This window comes from Ceratotherium simum, chromosome 9 (assembly GCF_057802395.1).
Source record: "Ceratotherium simum simum isolate JZ-2026a chromosome 9, ASM5780239v1, whole genome shotgun sequence".
NCBI lineage: Eukaryota > Metazoa > Chordata > Mammalia > Perissodactyla > Rhinocerotidae > Ceratotherium > Ceratotherium simum.
Window position 1 is genome coordinate 42,362,485 of NC_141908.1, and position 19,076 is coordinate 42,381,560.

The window sequence follows — 19,076 nt, forward strand, 5'->3', positions numbered from 1 at the left end:
AGAATATCAGTGTGCTTTTTAAAAATTATTTTATTATAAAGTATAACACAAGTGTTTATAAGTGTTAAAACATAGAAACATAAATGTGCAACTCAATGAATTATCACAAAGAAACATCTGTGTAACTACCATCTCAGCTAGCACTCTTGAAACCCCCTTTGTGCTCACTCCTAGTCATATTCTCTCGCTCCTCCCCAAAAGGATCTCTAGCCTGTCTTCTTAGACTGGGTGTTTTGCCTGTTTTTGAACTTTATATAAATGAAGCCGTACAAGAAGTATTTGTTTGTGTTTTGGTCTGTTGCTCACTATTGTGTTTGTGGGATTCACCGATGTTTTTGGCTATAACATTAGTTTATTCATTTTCATTTTTATATAGTATTAATTTGCTTGTATATACCATGCATTCTACTATTGATGGACATTTGAATCATTTATTTTTATTTATTTATTTTTTTGCTGAGGAAGATTAGCCCTGAACTAACATCTCTGCCAATCTTCCTCTACTTTTATATGTGGTTCGCCGTCACAGTGTGGCTGATGAGTGATGTAGGTCCACGTCCAGGATCCAAACCCTCTAACCTGGGCCACTGAAGCAGAATGCGCTGAACTTAACCACTACACCACAGAGCTGGCCCCTGAATCATTTACATTTTGAGGCTACTATGAATAATGTTGCTGTGAACATTTTTGTATATGTCTCTTGGTGCACATATGCATTTCTCATACCTAGGAATGAAATCATTTATTTCTGAGTCAGAGGCTATGCATATTTTCAGCTTGAATAGATAGTGCCAAACCATTTTCCAAAGCAGGGTACGTATTTACACCCCCACCAGCAAAGTATGAAAGTTTATGTTGTTTTATATTCTTGTCAATACTTGACAATTTTATTCTTTTAACATCAGCCATCTGGTAAGGTGTGAGATGGTATGTTGTTGTTTTAACTTACATTTCCTGATTACTAATGAGGTTGAGCAACTTTGTATGTGCTTTTTGGCCATTTGGATAGCCTCTTCCGTGTCGAGTCTTACGCTTGTGGTTGTTTTTTTGTTTTGTTTTTTACTGAATTGTTTTTTTCTTATTGATTTGTAGAAGTTCTTTATATATTTTGGATATTAGTCCTTTGTTGCTTTTATACATTTCAAATATCTTCTCACATTTGTGGCTTATCTTTTCACTGTCTTAATAGTGTCTTTTGATGTCTCTGCAGATTCCAGAAGAGGCTGATAAGAGGCTGAGACCCTTATTCTCTAGTGTAAATTTCTCTACACTATTTCCATTATATATTTTAGAAAATATGGAACCATTCCCTTCTCTTATCTACCATATTCTTGGCTACAGTTTGGATTACCATGCTCTATGTTTTCAGTGACCATCTTTAAAATAAATAAAGTACCTATCAATAGAGGAGAAATATTTATGCTTAAAAATTCTTTCTGATTTTGATAGTACTGTAATTTACATGATTTATGTCATACAATTTTAAGATGCATAGACATGAAAAAAATGGTCATTGGTTAACACATTTTGAACATATGCTATATTGAAACCTAATCTGAGTCCTTCTTTAGAATGCTAAAAGTATGGTTGGAAGAATGATCGTGAAAAGACTTTTGTGAGCATAACCTAATACCTATAAAATAGTTTCTACTTTAAAGAATGAAAAGCCAGATACAGGGAGCCGTATGTTATTTTTGAATCCAAATAAAATGCGTCTAGTCCTTGAATAGATTATCCTACTTTAATAAATCACCATTTCCTATACTATTGCTCTTATTGTTATGTCTTAGAGAAGTCTTTTAAATACCTGATACCCTACCTTGAACTTTCAAATCCTCTTTATTCATAATTGTGGGGGTCTTATTTCCTCATTTTTTTTTTATGACTAGTATTATAAAGCATTAGGGGAAACACTAATAAGTCTTAAATGTAAGGTTCATGCACATAGCAATTGAGTTTTGGGGACTGGATGCATGGTGAGTATTATAGATACCCAGATTACTGACACAGAGTAAACTGAAATAAGTCATTAAAAACATGATGAGAGAAAATGTTTCAAAAACATCAGGAGCATATTCCAATGTTGAGACATGGCTGCTCTGGGATATGGTTGCTGACAAGTGAGTGAGTAGTTAGGACAGGCTGTCGTGAAACAAAAAACGCCTATATCTGCTCACACTGGATAGGTCCAATGGAAAAATTTAATTGATTTCTTAGAGTAAGTCTAAAATTGCAATTTATGCTGTTTTCTTAATGGCTCTTCAAAGTACTGATTTTTTTTTTTTTGTCCAGATCAACTAGCTACAAAAGTAGGCTGATTAGAAGTACTTCATTTGACTCTGATGAGATCGAGTTTAGTAGATATTAGATAATCATCACCCAGATAGAATACTTTCAGGAAAAAGACAGTACCAGGTTCTTATTTCAGATAAACTGGATCAGAAATCTATATATTGCACTGTTGATTTTCTTAAGTACATCTGATATTTATAGTAATGCATTAGTCTCATTTCAAAATAAACATTCATGTTCCATCCAGGAAACTGGCATCTTCCTTTGAAGAGGTAGTGAGCCACGAGACTTGGCTACTGATTGAATTCTTGTTCATTTTACTGTAAAATTTGGTTTGATAAACTTCTTAAAGTATTTGGTAATGAAACCAAATCTCATATTTTTAACATTCTAAAGAAGAAATACCTTTACTAATGTCTGAAGCAAATACGCTATATAAATGTAGTTTCTTTTTCCTCTTTCTTATAATTTCTTAAGTATATATAATCAGGTATAAGATATAGTGCTGCATAGTGGTGGGAACAATTAACATTTAAAAACCGAGATGCTCTATTCTTTTTAAGACTTTATTTTTTAGAGCAGTTTTACATTTACAACGAAATTGGAAGGAAAGCACAGAGATTTCCCATACACCTTCTGCCCCCACACGTGTATAGCTTCCCTCATTATTAACATCACTCACCAGAACGGTACATTTTTTACCAAGGATGAGCCTACATAGGCACTTCATGACACCAAAAACCCATAGTTTACCTTAGGGCTCACTGTTGGTGTTGTAAATTCTATGGGTATGGACAAATGTATAATGACATATATCCATCATTATAATAACATATGGAGTATTTTCAATGCCTTAAAAATCTTCTGTGCTCAGCCTATTCATTCTCTCTCCCCTTGCCTCCCCCAACCGCTGTTTTTTTTTTACTGTCTCCATAGTTTTGCCTTTTCCAGAATGTCATATAGTTGGAAACACACAATACGCAGGCTTTTCAGATTGGCTTCTTTCACTTAGTGATATGCATTTAAGCTTTCTCCATGTCTTTTCATGGCTTGATACCTGATTTCTTTTTAGCACTGAATCATATTTCATTGTCTGGATGTACTACATTTTATTTATCCATTTACCTACTGAAGAACATCTTGGTTTCTTCCAAGTTTGGGCAGTTATGAATAAAGCTTCTATAAACATCTGTGTGAAGGTTTCTGTGTGGTTGTAAGTTTTCAACTCCTTTGGGTAAATACCAAGGAGTCTGATTGCTGGATCGTATGGTGAAAGTATGTTTACTTTTGTAAGAAACCACTAAACTGTCTTCCACAGTGGCTGTACCATTTTGCACTCCCACCAGCGATGTAAGAGAGTTCCTGTTGCTCTACATCCTTGTCGGCATTTGGTGTGGTCAGTATTCTGGATTTTGACCATTTTAATAGGTGTGCAATGGTATCTCATTGTTGTTTTCATTTTCATTTCCCTGCTGACGTATGATGTGGAGAATCTTTTCGTATGCTTATTTGCCATCTGTATATCTTCTTTGATGAGATGTCTCTTAAGGTCTTTGGCCCATTTTTTAAATCAGGTTGTTTGTTTTCTTATTGTTGAGTTTTAAGAGTTCTTTGTATATTTTGGATAACTGTTCTTTATTAGATACACCATTTGCAAATATTTGCTCCTGGTCTGTGGCTTGTCTTTTCCTTCTCTTGACATAGTCTTTCACAGAGCAGAAGTTTTTAATTTTAATTAATTCCAGCTTATTGATCCTTTCTTTCATACATAGTGTCTTTGTATCTAAAACGGCACCACCATAGGTTTTCTCCTTTGTTATTTTCTAGGAGTTTTATAGATTTTATGTTTTACATTTAGGTCTATGATCTATTTCAAGTGAATTTTGGCAAAGAGTATAAGATCTGTGTCTAGATTCATGTTTTTGCATGTGGACATCCAGTTGTTGCAGCACCATTTGTTGAAGAGACTATCTTTGCTCCATTGTATTGCCTTTGCTCCTTTGTCAAAGCTTAGTTGACTGCATTTATAGGAGTTTATTTCTGTTCCATTGATCTGCTTGTCTATTCTTTCTCCAGTATCACATTATCTTGATTACTGTAGCTTTATAGGAAGTCTTGAAGTCAGGTAGTGTCAGTCTTCCAACTTTGTTCTTCTCCTTCAATATTGTGTTGGCTGTTCTGGGTCTTTTGCCTTTCCATATGAGCTTAAGAATTGGTTGTTGATGTCCATAAAATAACTTACTGGGATTTTGATTGGTATTGCATTGAATCTATAGACTAAGTTGGGAAGAACTGACATCTTGGCAATATTGAGTTTTCCTATCCATGAACATGGATGCCCTATTTTCTAAGCTCCTTCGTTGTTTGCATTGCATTTTGAGATGAATATTATCAATGCCCTTTTGACTACGTCATTGTGAGACAGAAGAGATAGTATATGAAAATGCCTGACCCATAGAAGAAATTAATAAATTAAAATCTGTGTTGTCTTTTTTCTCTCTTTTTATTATCTCACCATAGTCAACTGCTATTTCAGTAAAATATAAAGTTTAAAGGTTAATGACTCATTTATGAATTTAAAAGAATTATGATAATTTGTAAGATTCTTGTAACTGTTTCATTAAATGAGCACTAGTTGTGGGATTTAATCGTAAAATAACTCTGTTTCTGTTTGCACCATCCCTTTGTATTTATTCATTAGGTCTAATTGTTATTCTGCTCCTGAATGAAAACTCTGAGGGGTTCCACAGCTTTTCTAGTCACTCTTAGGTAACTCAAAGTCCTCTAATCAGTAATTAAAATATTTAATCTCATGTAATAGTGAAAACTTTGAACTAGCTTTAACCATAATGCTTTTTCGCCTTTTCTTGCCCACGCCTGCTATAGTGGAAGAGAGAGGATGTAGTTGCTTTTTTTCCCCTCCTACTTTGAACTTCTTCTCTTTCTTCTAGATGCTCCAAGATCTTCCTAACTCTAGTTTATGATCCCTTCAGGTTTGGGGCATAGCAAATGAAGAGAACTAAGGGGGATGGGTCAGCAAAGTTCTTACTTAACTGGTTCTATTGCAAGCTAATGTCACACTCTCTAGGCTTAGCAAGAATTTGAATTTACTCATTCTCTCCTGGGGGTATCTCATCTCTACTCTCTTCTGCCTTATTACTTATTCTTCTTCATCCCATAGGCATTCAGCTGTAGTGATAGATTCTCTCTGCTGATGTCTTGTCACTGCTCCATGGCGGCCTCTTGGACAGGATCTAAGATGACCCAACATTCCACTTTCTCTCTCTCTCTCTTTCTCTGTCTCTCTCTATCTCTAATCTCCCTGTCATGTGTGCGGCCTAAATATGATTCACAGAAAACACACACACACTCATTGCTTTGATAAATATGGAGAGTGCATGTTATTCAAAGCAGCAATCTCAGCCATCAGCAGTTAGGCAGACTTTATGTTTCTCAGGCAGGACTCATACCCCAGTCCATTGCAGGGAACATATCAAGCTCTTCTGATGCCCTTGGAGCTCTACTCCTTGCAAGCTCCCATACAGAGGGAGGGGAGAAGATTTGGGAATAAGGAGATTTGGGCTCACATTACAGCTTTCTCTGAGGAAGTCCTTTCCAGAATGTGTCTACTGTTTTCAACTCATGACCCTTTTATAACCTTAGCATGGGTAAGGAGTTAGAGTTAGATAACTAGGTTTTTAGGGAGATGGTTTGTAAATTCTGCATATAGTCTTACATCCCCTTTGGAGAGAAATACCTATTGGTTCTTGGTGCTTCAGCTGCAATGTTCATTTTATCAATCTGTTACCCTATAACAAAATTAACCAATTAGCGTTAATAATAATAATATATTATTTCAATTTTGTAAATGAATTAAAATATAGGAATCCAAATGCACAGATTGTATATGACATTTAAATAATATGAGCAAAATTTTAAAGTTCAAATGAAGATGGAAAATATTATTGAGCTGCAAAGAGACTGGAGACTTGAATATGAAACAGAACCATTAAACTTGTCATCATTTCACGATTTCATAAGATAGATTATCTCAATATTGATTTATCTGAAGTGTAACAAGCATAAAGAGGAAGAAAAGTGTCTGTAATTCAGAAACACATATGGTAAACGTTTCGTGAATCTACTCCCTTCAGCTAAATGTCAGAGTACATGAGGCTTCTGGTCTTCATGATGGGAAGATCATATACATAAAATGGAAATTTCCCAGTTCACTTCTCTGGTTATACTTATGAGACATATATTTTTCAACATATTTGTTGACTATTCTCCAGAAAGGGCCTGAAAATTAAAGAACTTTTGGACAGGGCCTGAAGAAAGGAGAATATTTTCATTGATTACTAGGAAAAATGTACTTAAGATCTTGGTTAATTAATATGTGAATAATTAAAGCAATATGAGTAACATAGCTAGTAATAAAAAGATGAAAGTTTACTAACGAACTTGCTATTTGCAATTATGATTCTTTTGGTGGCTTTCCTCAGATAGTATAACTATTAAATTTGATTTTCTTAACTAACAATTTATTGAAAATATGGTCTATATTCCAAATGGAAATAGCTTATTTATTTCTGAATATAAAAGTAATACCCGTTCTTTGGAATTTCAGCACTTTGGAACATTAGATTACCCAAATCCTGTTGCTCTTACTCATTTCTCATCATTGATTCTACAGCCTCTGACATTCCTGACTTCTTGTTCTTTCTGAAATCCTATTCTACCTTGGCCCTGTTATACTACTTTCTGCATCGGCTGAAAGCTCTCTGAAGGCAGAGATTTTTTTCTGTCTCTATCTATCTAATTCACTGCCTCGAATAGTATCTGACCAATGGAAGATGCTTATTAAATATTTATTTAATGTATCAGTCCTTTTATATATCTGTCTATTCCTCTTCTGATTCTTTTGTTAACTCCTCTTCCTCCTTCCAAATCTTAAACCTTATTATTTTCCCAATGTTGAGTTTTCTTTCTCTAGTCTTTCATTTTGGTGTCTGTGTTTTTTGTTTTTGTTTTTTTGTTTTTCTTTTTTTGGTGAGGAAGATTGTCCTTGAGCTAGCATATGTGCCCATCTTCCTCTATTTTGTATGTGGGATGCCACCACAGCATGGCTTGATGAGCGGTGTGTAGGTCCGTGCCCATGATCCGAACTGCAAACCCTGGGCGGCTGAAACAGAGCATGCGAATTTAACCACTGTGCCGCCGGGCCGGCCCCTCTATTCTTGCATTTTTGAGTCCTCATCCATTGTAAACATGTGACTTCTCCAGTTAAATGCCACCCGTATCTCTACCTGTCCTCTTTTCCAGAATCAAATGTCCAGCTGCCTTATGACCATCTTCATACGTTTGTCCCGTAGTCACCTCAAACTCAGCATATCTAAAAGTTGTCTTTTTAGCTCTCAGCTTACAATCCTGGCTGCTCATTCTGACAACCCTCTTTTAATTAATGGTGCTATTATTTTCTCATTCTCCCTGCTTGAAATCCTCAATCTCTCTATTTGACAGGCCTATATTATCATTATAACCATCACCACTGCCACTAGCATCAGCATCAATCATCATCAATAATATTTATGTAGTCCTTTATAATTTTAAAAGCATTTTTGCATACATAATTTCCTCTCTGGGGACTTGGTTCTGTCTCCTTCCAGGAGACGAATTCTGGCAGATGGAAATATTTTCTATTTAAGGTATGTAATTTATTATTGCACAATAAATTTTAAATTACAATTGAGATAAGTGTAAAAAGAGAAGTATAGAGTGCTATGAATTAGGATAACAGGTATCTGACTTAATTGTTTGCATATAAATGTGTTTATGTGTGTGTTTGTGTGTGTGTTTTGCAAGGCTGAGTAGGTAGGCTGAAGTATATTACATTGAAGTAGACGGTGAAAAATATATAGGAGAGCTAGAGGAAACAGTATGTGCAATGATCCTGAAGTGGGAAGGAGCATGGTATTTTAAGAATCTGAAAGAAGGCTAATGTACCTGGAATGGAGTAGCAAGGGAACGAGTGGCAGAAGATAAGGCTAATGAGGTAGGGAGGGGATAGGGCCTCACCACAAACATTTACTTATACAGAAAGTATGACATCATATTATATTTTATATTATATGTATATTTTTCACCTTTGACTTCTGAAATTCTCTCAGTTGGGACTTAGTCATAACCTAATCCTTTAAATAACTGATTAATTGGTTTATTTTCAAAAGTAAAATATTTAATATTATAGATTTCAGTAATCACTATGTGCTTGTTGCTGATTTACTCATTCTTTTGTGTTTTAAAAATATTTGAAAATACCAGATTGGGATAACATTGAATTAATAAGATAACTTTCCACTATTGAGCCTTCCCATTAATATACATTTATTCAATTATTTAGGTCTACTTTTATATCATTCAATGAAGTTTTATAATTTTCATCACAAATCTATTGCATAATTTAGTTGGATTTATTCCTAGATAACCTTATAACTTTGCTTCTAAAGTAAATGGAATTTTTCCTACTAGATTTTCTAATAATTTTTACTATACTATAGGAATGATAAACTGTCTTTTGTCTTTGATCCAGTAGTTTCATGTCTTTTGCCAGCGTCCATAAAGCTATCAGGATAAATGCTGATCCCTTTCACAGTTCTTGACAGTTTTGGCAATGAGGAAGGGATCCTGAAAGAGACATGGCTTTTTGAAGGAAGAAGGCTGAAGGCCTCATAGCTGATTAATGGGATTTGAGAGAAGTCCATTGGTATTGGTAGCAAATTTGTTGATCAATTATATAGTCAGCAAGGCAATAAATTTTCCTCCACTTTATTGCCTGTTAATAAAGAGAAATTGAGATGGTAGTTGCAGGCTGAGAATCAGGAAGTAGATTTAAAGACAGCTACCTGAATGGTTGATACTAACTCTCCTCTAGGCAGGGGGATTTCCTTGACAATCTGGCAGTCAGTCTTGAAGAAGAAACAAACTCAAGGGGAAACCATAGATGAGGCATTGACTGGTATTGGGCTCTCATTGCCCCAGATTTGGTTTATGATGCTGATATAAGCAACCTGGTGAGGAATGAAAAACTCAATCAAAGAATTTTAGATAAATTCTTGTGGTCAGCCTGTGACCCTGGAAAAGTCCTTTAGCTCTTCATTGGAACCAGGCAAGAATTTAAGAAATTTTATCTTGATAGTAGGACTGCAGATGTCTCTAATCTGAGGTTATGGTGTTGCTGTACCAGTCTGATCGGTCGATTCTAGACACAACTGTGACCCTTGAAACTAATCTGTTATGTATTCAGCCTTCTGAACCATTTGCAGTCAGATAATCATGCTCTTTTTATCCCTAGAGCCATTCAACAATTGGCTGATAGTCAAGGTATCTGATGGATCTTCCACATTCCTTACCATCCGTAGGTTTCTGGTATTGTTAAGTGTTGGAAGAGCTTCTTCAAAAATCAAAATAAAAAGATTTTTGACTCAGCCTCCCTCTTTTCCTCCTGGTCCACACGTTAGGAAGGCAGTTTGGTCACTGAATGTGGCTTTCCCCAGGGAGGGATCATCTCCTCTCAGCTACTTTGTGGATAATGATCAGGACAAAAGTGTTTATATAGCTTATTTTAAATATCTGAGATTCCACCATGACCATTTTTGGGCATGATGCATCATCATTCTTTCCCCTTATAGCATCCTCAGGCTAGCCTGATTGGTACACTTTCCAGGTGGTAGTCCAGCTGAAAGGGGGCCTCAGGAATTCATACTTAATTCTGGATTAGGCACCTGGATACTCCTGTTGGTTGACATGGTCTTAAATCATATGTGTAATAACCACTTGTTTGAGTCCACTGCTTGCCAAGTCTGCCTACTGTGGCCCAAATCGACTAAAGTGGGGGACATAATGGGTCTCTATAAATTTTATAAAAATGCCATTTTCTCTCTTACTTCTTTTTCCAACGAAAGGTCTAGGTGTGAGTAGGAAATGATCAGAAAAAACGTGAAGTTATAGCTACTGGAATGGGGCATGCTCAATGGTACAGGGGTGGGAGTGAAATTAACGATCTTTCAGAACTTCCCCTGGAGTCTTCCTCATAAAGGAAAACGCCTGGATCTGGCTCTCCCAAACTGTGCCAAGCAGTTCTGTTCATAATTGCCAAAAACTGGAATTAACCTAAATAACCTTCAACAGGTGAATGGATAAGCAAACTGTGATATATTCCTACAATGGACTATTACTCAGCAATGAAAAGAATGAACTACTGATACACTCAGTGACACAGATAAATCTCAAAATCTCGAAAAACATTATGCTAAGTGAATTAAGACAGTCTCAAAAGGTTATATACCATATGTTTCCATTTATATGGTTTCTAGAAAAGGCAAAACTATAGCAGTGGAGACCAGATTAGTGATTGCCAGGGATTAGGGGAGGGACGAGGGTGTGACTACAAAGAAGCATCACAAATAAGCATCACATCACTCTCTTGTGATGCTTCTTTGATAAATTATATTCAGCATAGTTTTTGTATAAGTGAATTTTATCATAGTCTGCTCTTCTGAATATTATCATAAAATACAGCATATATGATGAGAGAAAATATGTGTATGTGTGTGTGAGAAATAGAAATAGTTTCCATGATGAGTGTTATAAATAATCCAAAATAATCACCACATTTAATTTTATTTTTGATAATATATATACATTATCTATTTACATTTTACACATTTATGCTTCCAAATTATGCTAGACTTAATGTAATGCTAAATTTAGTTTTAATTTCCCTAGCCTATCGTGGGTGAGAGTTGCAGTGGGGGGCAGGGGAGGTGTGAGTTTGGAGCGGTGTTGAAGGTGATGACTGGGACATTTTAAGCTTGAAGTCGTGGTAATGCATGTTCATGTCTCTGATTTTCCATAGACACGCCATCACAGCGGGTACAGTTTATTCTTGGAACTGAGGATGATGATGAGGAGCACATTCCTCATGACCTTTTCACAGAACTGGATGAGATTTGCTGGCGTGAAGGTGAGGATGCTGAGTGGCGAGAAACAGCCAGGTGAGGATTTTTGTTGAAGAGTAAAGGTATACCAAAGAATTTTCACGCTATTAGAAAAGGAGATTTCTAATGCCATGATTTTGCAAACATCCATCAGTGCTGCTGATTTCTGAAATTGCTCCTCTGTCCTGGGCATATCCTATAATGGGATATGGGTCAGAATGAAATCTGAAGGCAGTAATTATAGTAAACAGTGACACAGAGCCAGCAACAGCTGCAGTCTTAGAGATAAACGGTAGCATAATTTGTGTGTCATCAGGAAAACAATAGAAATCTAAAAGTAATTTATTTCTATCTTTTTAACAGCTGGCTTGTGCCCAAACTAGTGATATTATATGATAATTTGAGTGTGAGGCTTTTTTAAAGAAAGGGCAAACATCATGGTAAGAGGCTTTAGGTGTAGTCCTGATTTCATGTACTATTTGATGAGGATAAAAAATATTTTGTAATGTATTTCTAGGATCTATGTACATTTAAACAGTGATTTTTCAAAATAACTTTTTCAAAATTACTTTTTTCTGTCATTTGTAATTAATATTTCTATTTTGCCATATAATTGATGAACTGCTATAAAAGAGTAATAAACTAAATTTTGTGTTTGCTTTCCCTTTATTCATTCTTGCTCATTAGCTCATTTATTTAACAAACATTTATGGAGTATACATTATGTACCAGGTGCAATGGATATAGAACAATAACAACAAGAAATCTTAGATCTTGCCTTTAACAATCTCATACTCTGATGTGGGATTTAGACAAGCAAACAAAGTTGTAAATATTGTATAATGAATGCTGTGATACAGGTATGCACAGGGTTGTCATTTACCTGCTGCTTCCCAAAGATTAATGCGAATACAAATCACCTGGGATCTTGTTGAAATGTGGATTCAGTAGGCCTCAGGCGTAGAGCCTCAGATCCTGCATTTCTATTAAGCTGCCAGGTGATGTCACACCAATGTGTTTGGTTTGGGGACTACAAAGATCTAAACCACAAGGGTGAAGGAGAAGGGATCAAGATAGCTTTCCTGGAGAAGGTGATTCCTGAGCTGACTCTTGAAGGGTGAGTTGGAGTTAGCTAGGAAGAAAAGCAGAAAGGCAGTATTCTTGGTAGAGGGAGCAGGATGCACTTGAACACATCCACTGACACAGGTTTGACAGTTTTGTTAGGCTATCCCTTCTGTGGCCACACAGCTCTAATTGTTAGAAATTCTTTCTGTCTGCCAGGCCTATTTATCAATGGCCCTCAGATTGCAACAGCCTTCCGAAAGCCACAGTACTCCATTGGATCATATTAAACTTGTGGCCACATTTAATCATTGCCTTAACTCTACTCTGAGTTAGTGTGGAATTAAATGTTCAATCATGATAATATTATGAATAATACTGGTTTAGTTAATTCTTGTTTGATTTATTTTGAGTGGTCTTTATAGCTCTCTTTTATTTAAAAGGTATTAAAAGTAAATAGAAGAAAATCAAAATTGCTATCACCTAGTTCATCTCTGTTAACATTAAAACATAAATAAAACTGTCAATATTTAAAATTCAAAAAGTATAGAAAGATAGAAAAGCAAAAGTATTCTCCTACTATTGTTCACAGTACCTCTCCTAAAAGGTAATCACTGTTAATAGTTTCCTGTGTATCTTTTTATAAAAAATTTAATGCCTAGATCTGCATGTAAATGTATGCCCTTTGTAAAATTTATACAATAGGGTTTATATATAGTATTTATGCCTTACTTTTTTCACTTCATAATATATTTGGAATATTTTCCATATTATCAATACAGACTATCTTTTTCTTTTTGGTGAGGAAGATTGGCCCTGAGCTAACCTCTGTTGCCATTCTTCCTCTTTTTGCTTGAGGAAGATTGTCTCTGAGCTAACATCTGTGCCAATCTTCCTCTATTTTGTATATGGGATACCACCACAGCATGGCATGATGAGCAGTGTGTAGGTCCATGCCTGGGATCTGAACCTGCGAACCCTGGACCGCCAAGGTGGAGTGCGTGTACTTAACCACTGTGCCACCAGGCCAGCCCCAGACTGATATCTTTTTAATGACTGCATTACATTTAATTATATGGATGGACTTTTATTTATTTAGCCAGTATTTATGGCGATTTATGTTGTTCTATTTTTTTGCTATAAACATTGCTGCAGTGATTATTTACACATGAGTTTTGACATTATTTTGTAGGTATTTATGTAGGGTGAACTTCTAACAGTGGAACTTATGTACCAATGAAAGCAGACTTTTTTTACCTTGATAGGTATTGCAAAATTGTCTTCGTAAAATGTTTGGGTAATTTACACTTCTATCAACAGTGTATGAGAGTGCTTATTTCCCCCAAACCCTTACCACACTAACTTATCAAACGTTTAAAACTTTTTGCTAATTTTATACATGAAAAATAAATCTCATTGTTTGAATTTGCATTTCTTTAATTATTAGTAAGACTGAACATCTTTTCATATGTTTTCATTTTATTCTTGTGAGAAAACTGCTCATTTCATTTACCTGTGTTATGTCAAATCATTCATTATTTTCTTTATTTGCCTTTTTATAATTCCTTAAATTGGTGTTATGTTATTCTGTGTGAATTATCTTTTTGAATGAAATAATTTACATAAATTAGTCATTTTCCTTATGATGCTTTCTATTATACTATTTTAAATATAGAACCAAATTTGAAATAGTTTTCATATAACCTGGTAAATTTTAAGATTAAGAATCGTCTACCTTACTTTTTTCTTCTAATTGCATCAAAAACTAAGTACTTTGGAGTTTTAAAAATACATAATATATGTACTCATCTTCTTTATCTGATGATAGAAAAACAATATATGATAATCTTCTCTACAAATTAGTGATATAACTTTTGCTCTTTCATGATTAAAGAGTTGTTGATGAGAATTTAAAGTGCAAACTTCCCTGTTTAAGGCTAGAAGCATCAATCTTCAACTGGTTTTGAGAAATAGGTGTTTCTGGATGACTTGAAGGAAGGAGATGTGGTGGTTGTGATGACTAGACCACTCTGGCTACTTAGAGTCTCTTTAATCTATTGCTGAGAAGTACTTTTTGGAAGCATTTCATGTTTCTTTACTCTCATCCTAGATAATAGAACTGAGAAGTAAGATTGGATTATGTGTTTTGGCACAAGTAACTCCCTTGTTCTTAAAATGATTGGTGATTTTTCACCTTCCAGATCAAATAATGATCTGTCCTTTTAACCGGTAACTTCCTGTAACTTGCCCACCCCCATAGATCTAGGAGGTGACAGAGCAGTAGTAGAATCTAGTCTTTCACTCTGTCACGGTTGAGCGGGTGGGATTTTATCGTGCTCTAATGGATTAACTTGAACAACATGTTTATCCAAAACCCTCAAAATGTATTGCTGTTTATTTATAAAGAATAAAAGTGATGATCCAGTTAATTATTAGTATTCTCGAATATTATTAGATAAGATCTATGTTCTTAGCCATGCTTCTGCAACCTTATGCATGGTGCAGCTGTTTGAGGTTCAGGGAGACATCTGATGAGCAATCAAAATAGTAACAGACATTGAAGAGGAGGGTAGATGAATTTTGGCTGAGATACAATACGTCGGGGAAGAACAGAACGTATTTATTGAAGACATAGAAATGTGGTGCTTTTTAAAGTGGCAGAAGTAATTTTGTTCTGGTTGCCCTAGTTCATCTAAAAGGCTCATTTTAGTTAATTCATGACTCTATTTGATTTTTCAAATGAGATTTAATTCTAATAAATTATTAGCATAACCATTTGAAGCACTTCTTTCTTTTGATTAGTATTCCAGGAGGTATTAATAATTTTCTACCCTAATAGTAGAAATAAAAAGGATATTTTATCAGCTCATTGCACCTGTCACAAATCACATCTTGAATAATTCATGCCCACTGTTGCTGCCAAGTAAAACTTGAACAAAGTTTAGATTTTGAAGCTAAATTTTTGAATCATAATTATTTAATAAATGTTTGTGAAAACCAGCTGTTCGCTTTTAAAAACCCTAAAAAAAGCCATATGACAAGGGCTAATGAAATCAACACAATTATAATGTCCTGCTTATAAATAACATGTAACATTATTAACAGAAAAGTGCGTGAAGATACCACAGCTGTGCAATTGTGGAGACAACATGCTTGACTCACTGTGATTGCCCTTTAAAAGTGCTTCCCACAAATAAGCTCAGAAGAGGCAAAGCAGGGGGTAGCAGTTAGGCCTCTGATACAAACATGGTAGTGTGGAAAAGGATTATTACATCAAAACAATTTTATTGATGCTGTAAATGCATTTGATATTCAAAATTAGTAAAGGTTCAAGTCACCAGGATTTTTCAGTGCAATGTGAGATGTGAAGATAATATGGATTAAGAACAGCTAATGTCAGTAAACTCTAGGTTTGGATATATTTCATTTCCCCTTTCCCCTTAAAATAGGCACTTTATGATTACCTATGTTATTCTCTAGCCCCAACCCTAACCATGTCTCCCCTCTACCCTCCGTATTCCCAACTCTACCGAAAAGAGAATGTTTTCTTTTGAGAGTCCATGATTTCCTCCAAGGCTATAATTTTGAATGATATAGTAACTCCTTTACTTCCTATCTGGTTGGAATTAGAGAATAAAAAGTCTTAGAAAAGTTAAACTGAATTAGTGGGAATAGGATAAACAGAAAGTGTTAAATTCTATGCAAAACATCTATTCTAATTTGCAGAAGAATTTTATTTTGTAGATTTTTAATATGAGTATTGTAGAGGAGATTATCATCAACTTAATCCTGAAAGAATTCATGAAACACTTATATTATGTTGTTGTTGTTTAGTAGAAAGAGATTCCAATGTGTTAGTCATGGATGAAAACAGATCCAGACAGATTGAAGGAAATGAAAATAATCTCCTCAGAGTTTAAATCCACCCCTCCCCCATAGAAAATGACATGCAACTGATCTACAATTTTGATTTTTTTCATTGTCCTTCACTTCTTATTCATGCCTGTGAGACTTTTGTTTGCTTTGGTTTGCTATTCAAACAAATGTCAGCTGAGTTTATTTGGAAACTGGAATAAATTGCAGCACTTTAGGTCATTAACTGCAATCAGGCATTTTGCAACTGAAGTATATTCAGTGACTACAAATCTTGAAACAGGATTTGGTGTGTTCCCCGACCTGTTAATTTCTAGCTTTGAAGTATGAAATAGAATGAAAAAACAGAAAACAGAGATATACCTATGTTTTTATGTATATATATATTATTTTTAATGTCATCTTTTAAAAATATTCATTTATGTTTCTCAAAGCTTCTGGCATCATTCTGGAGCTGGCATAAACCACTGAATCTTGAAATATTTAGTAACTTGATATTTGTAATTATGGGTTCCCTTTTATGGAATGTATCTTCTGCCTTCTCCTGTAATGCTCATAAAACCTGTGGCTGTATTAAACCATCCATGCATTAAGTTATATTTGGTCATCTTAACTACCAAACTACTTGGAACTCTTAGAGACTTCATTCTTTTTTTCTAAAAGACTAAGCCCCGAGTTTGAAGGAACTTATTCCAAGGTATATTCCAAAAGAAGGAATATACCTTTTGGATTTGTTTTTAAAATGTCTTTTCAGATAGACACACAGATCAATGGAACAGAATAGGGAACTGAGAAAGACCAACACAAGTACAGCTACTGAGTTTTGACAAAGGGCAAAAGCTATTAAATGAAGGAAAAATGATCTCTTCAACAAATAGTACTGGAACAATTAGACATCTATAGGTAAAAAAAATTAACCTCAATCTAAACCTCACAGTACACACAAAAATTAATTGAAAATAAATCATAAATGTAAAACATATAGCTATGAAAATTTTAGAGAAAACATAGGAGAAAATCTTCAGGACCTAGGGCTAGATAATGAGATTTTAGATATGAAACCAAAAATACAATCCATAAAAGAAAATATTCGTAAGTTGGACTTTACCTAAATTAAAAATTTTTGTGCTATGCAAGAGGATGAAAAGACAAGCTACAGATAGGGAGAAAAATTTCCAAACCATATATATGACAAAAATATTATATCTAGAATATATAAAGAACTCTCCAAGTTCAACAGTATGAAAACAAACAGATCAATTAGAAGAATAGGCAAAAACACAGAATTTTCACTAAAGAGTAGATACATATGGCAAATAAACACATAAAAAGATGTTCAACATTGTTAGTCATTAAGGAAATGCAAATTAAAACCACTATGAGATATCATTGTACAACTAGTAGAAAAACTAAAATGAAAAAGTAGTCATAATAGCAAATTCTGGTGAGGATGTAGAGACACTGGATCTCTCATCCATTGCTGGTATGAAAGTAAAATTATAGAGCTGCTCTAGAAAACAGTTGGACAGTTTCTTATAAAACTAAACATGCATTTACTATATGACCCAGCAATCACCATCTTGGGCATTTATCCCAGAGAAATGAAAACTTATGTTCAAAAACCTCTACATGAATGTTTATAGCAGCTTTATTTATAATAGCAAAAACTGTAAATAGCCCAAATATCTTTCAGTGGGTGAATGATTAAACAAAGTCTAGTACATCCATACAATGAAATACAATTCAGCAATAAAAAGGAACAAACTATTGATATATATACAACAACTTGAATGGATTTCAAGGGCATTATGCTTAGTGAAAAATGTCAATCTTGGGTTGCAAACTATATGATTCTATTTATATAACATCTTCAAAATGAAAGAACTATAGGGGACAGAAACAGAGTGAGGATTGAGAATATAAAGGTGTAGCATGAGAGAGTTCTTTTGTGGTGTTGGAACAGTTTTGTATCTTGATTGTGGTAGTGCTTACTGAATCTGTGCAAGGGATAAAAATGCATAGAACTACACCCGCCCCCCCCATCTTCGCAGGTTCTTAAAATTTAAATTTTTACTTTCAAAGGAGCCAAGATAAAATGACGTAGATGCTTTGTTACTTATTTAATCATCTTCACTGTTATCTGGAAGTAAAATTAAATTATAAATTTCCTTATAAGAAAGGGTTTGATCATCTTATGTAGATCTGGAAGCCCATGACTATTTTAAAAATGAATTTATTATTAGTGTTATCACAGCTTGCAAACAATATTATTGTATGGGTCAGTTTATAGATTTATACTTAAATAATTAAGAAACTATATAATTTTTGTAATGTATAAACACACTTTTCAGGATTTCTTACCTGAGTAAAATTTTTAAATACTACATTTTGAAGCAATTTCATATATAAGGATGACAGAAAGTATTATAGCTCCAGAAATATTGTGAGGACATTTTCCAATTAAGAGAAACCTATAGTCACTCAAACATTATTATACCCTTTCGTAACCCTGAGTCTTCTTTACTACCCAATAGACTGGAAACTAGATTTCAAATCTAACAAGGTTCTTCAGTCAAAATAACACAAGCATGAGTGCTGCTGTATAGACTCCCTTCTTTTGCCCTTTTTTGTCTGAAAACCACATCATTCGTGAGTAGTATATAAGGTGATAGAAGATTCAATAAAAGTTATATCCATTCTCTTGGTGCCATGTCTGTGGATAATGTAAAAAGAGAACGAGAGAACAGAGAACATTTTTCAACTTGAGATTTTTTTCCAGACAAGGACAAAAATCAAATGTTAAATCAGTTGTGTCCACTATAGGCATTAGCATAAGATATTCAAGCTGAAAAA

General features: G+C 34.5%; 1 protein-coding gene across 2 annotated transcripts in view; it reads left to right on the forward strand.

Annotated features, from left to right (window-relative positions):
* Positions 1-19,076, forward strand: part of SLC4A10 (solute carrier family 4 member 10) — a 210,272-nt gene that overhangs the window by 63,684 nt on the left and 127,512 nt on the right. For both annotated transcript variants that reach the window (XM_087435291.1, XM_087435292.1), the window contains exon 4: positions 11,207-11,345. In XM_087435291.1, coding sequence (XP_087291417.1) covers positions 11,207-11,345 — 139 coding nt within the window. The remainder of the gene's footprint in view (positions 1-11,206; positions 11,346-19,076) is intronic.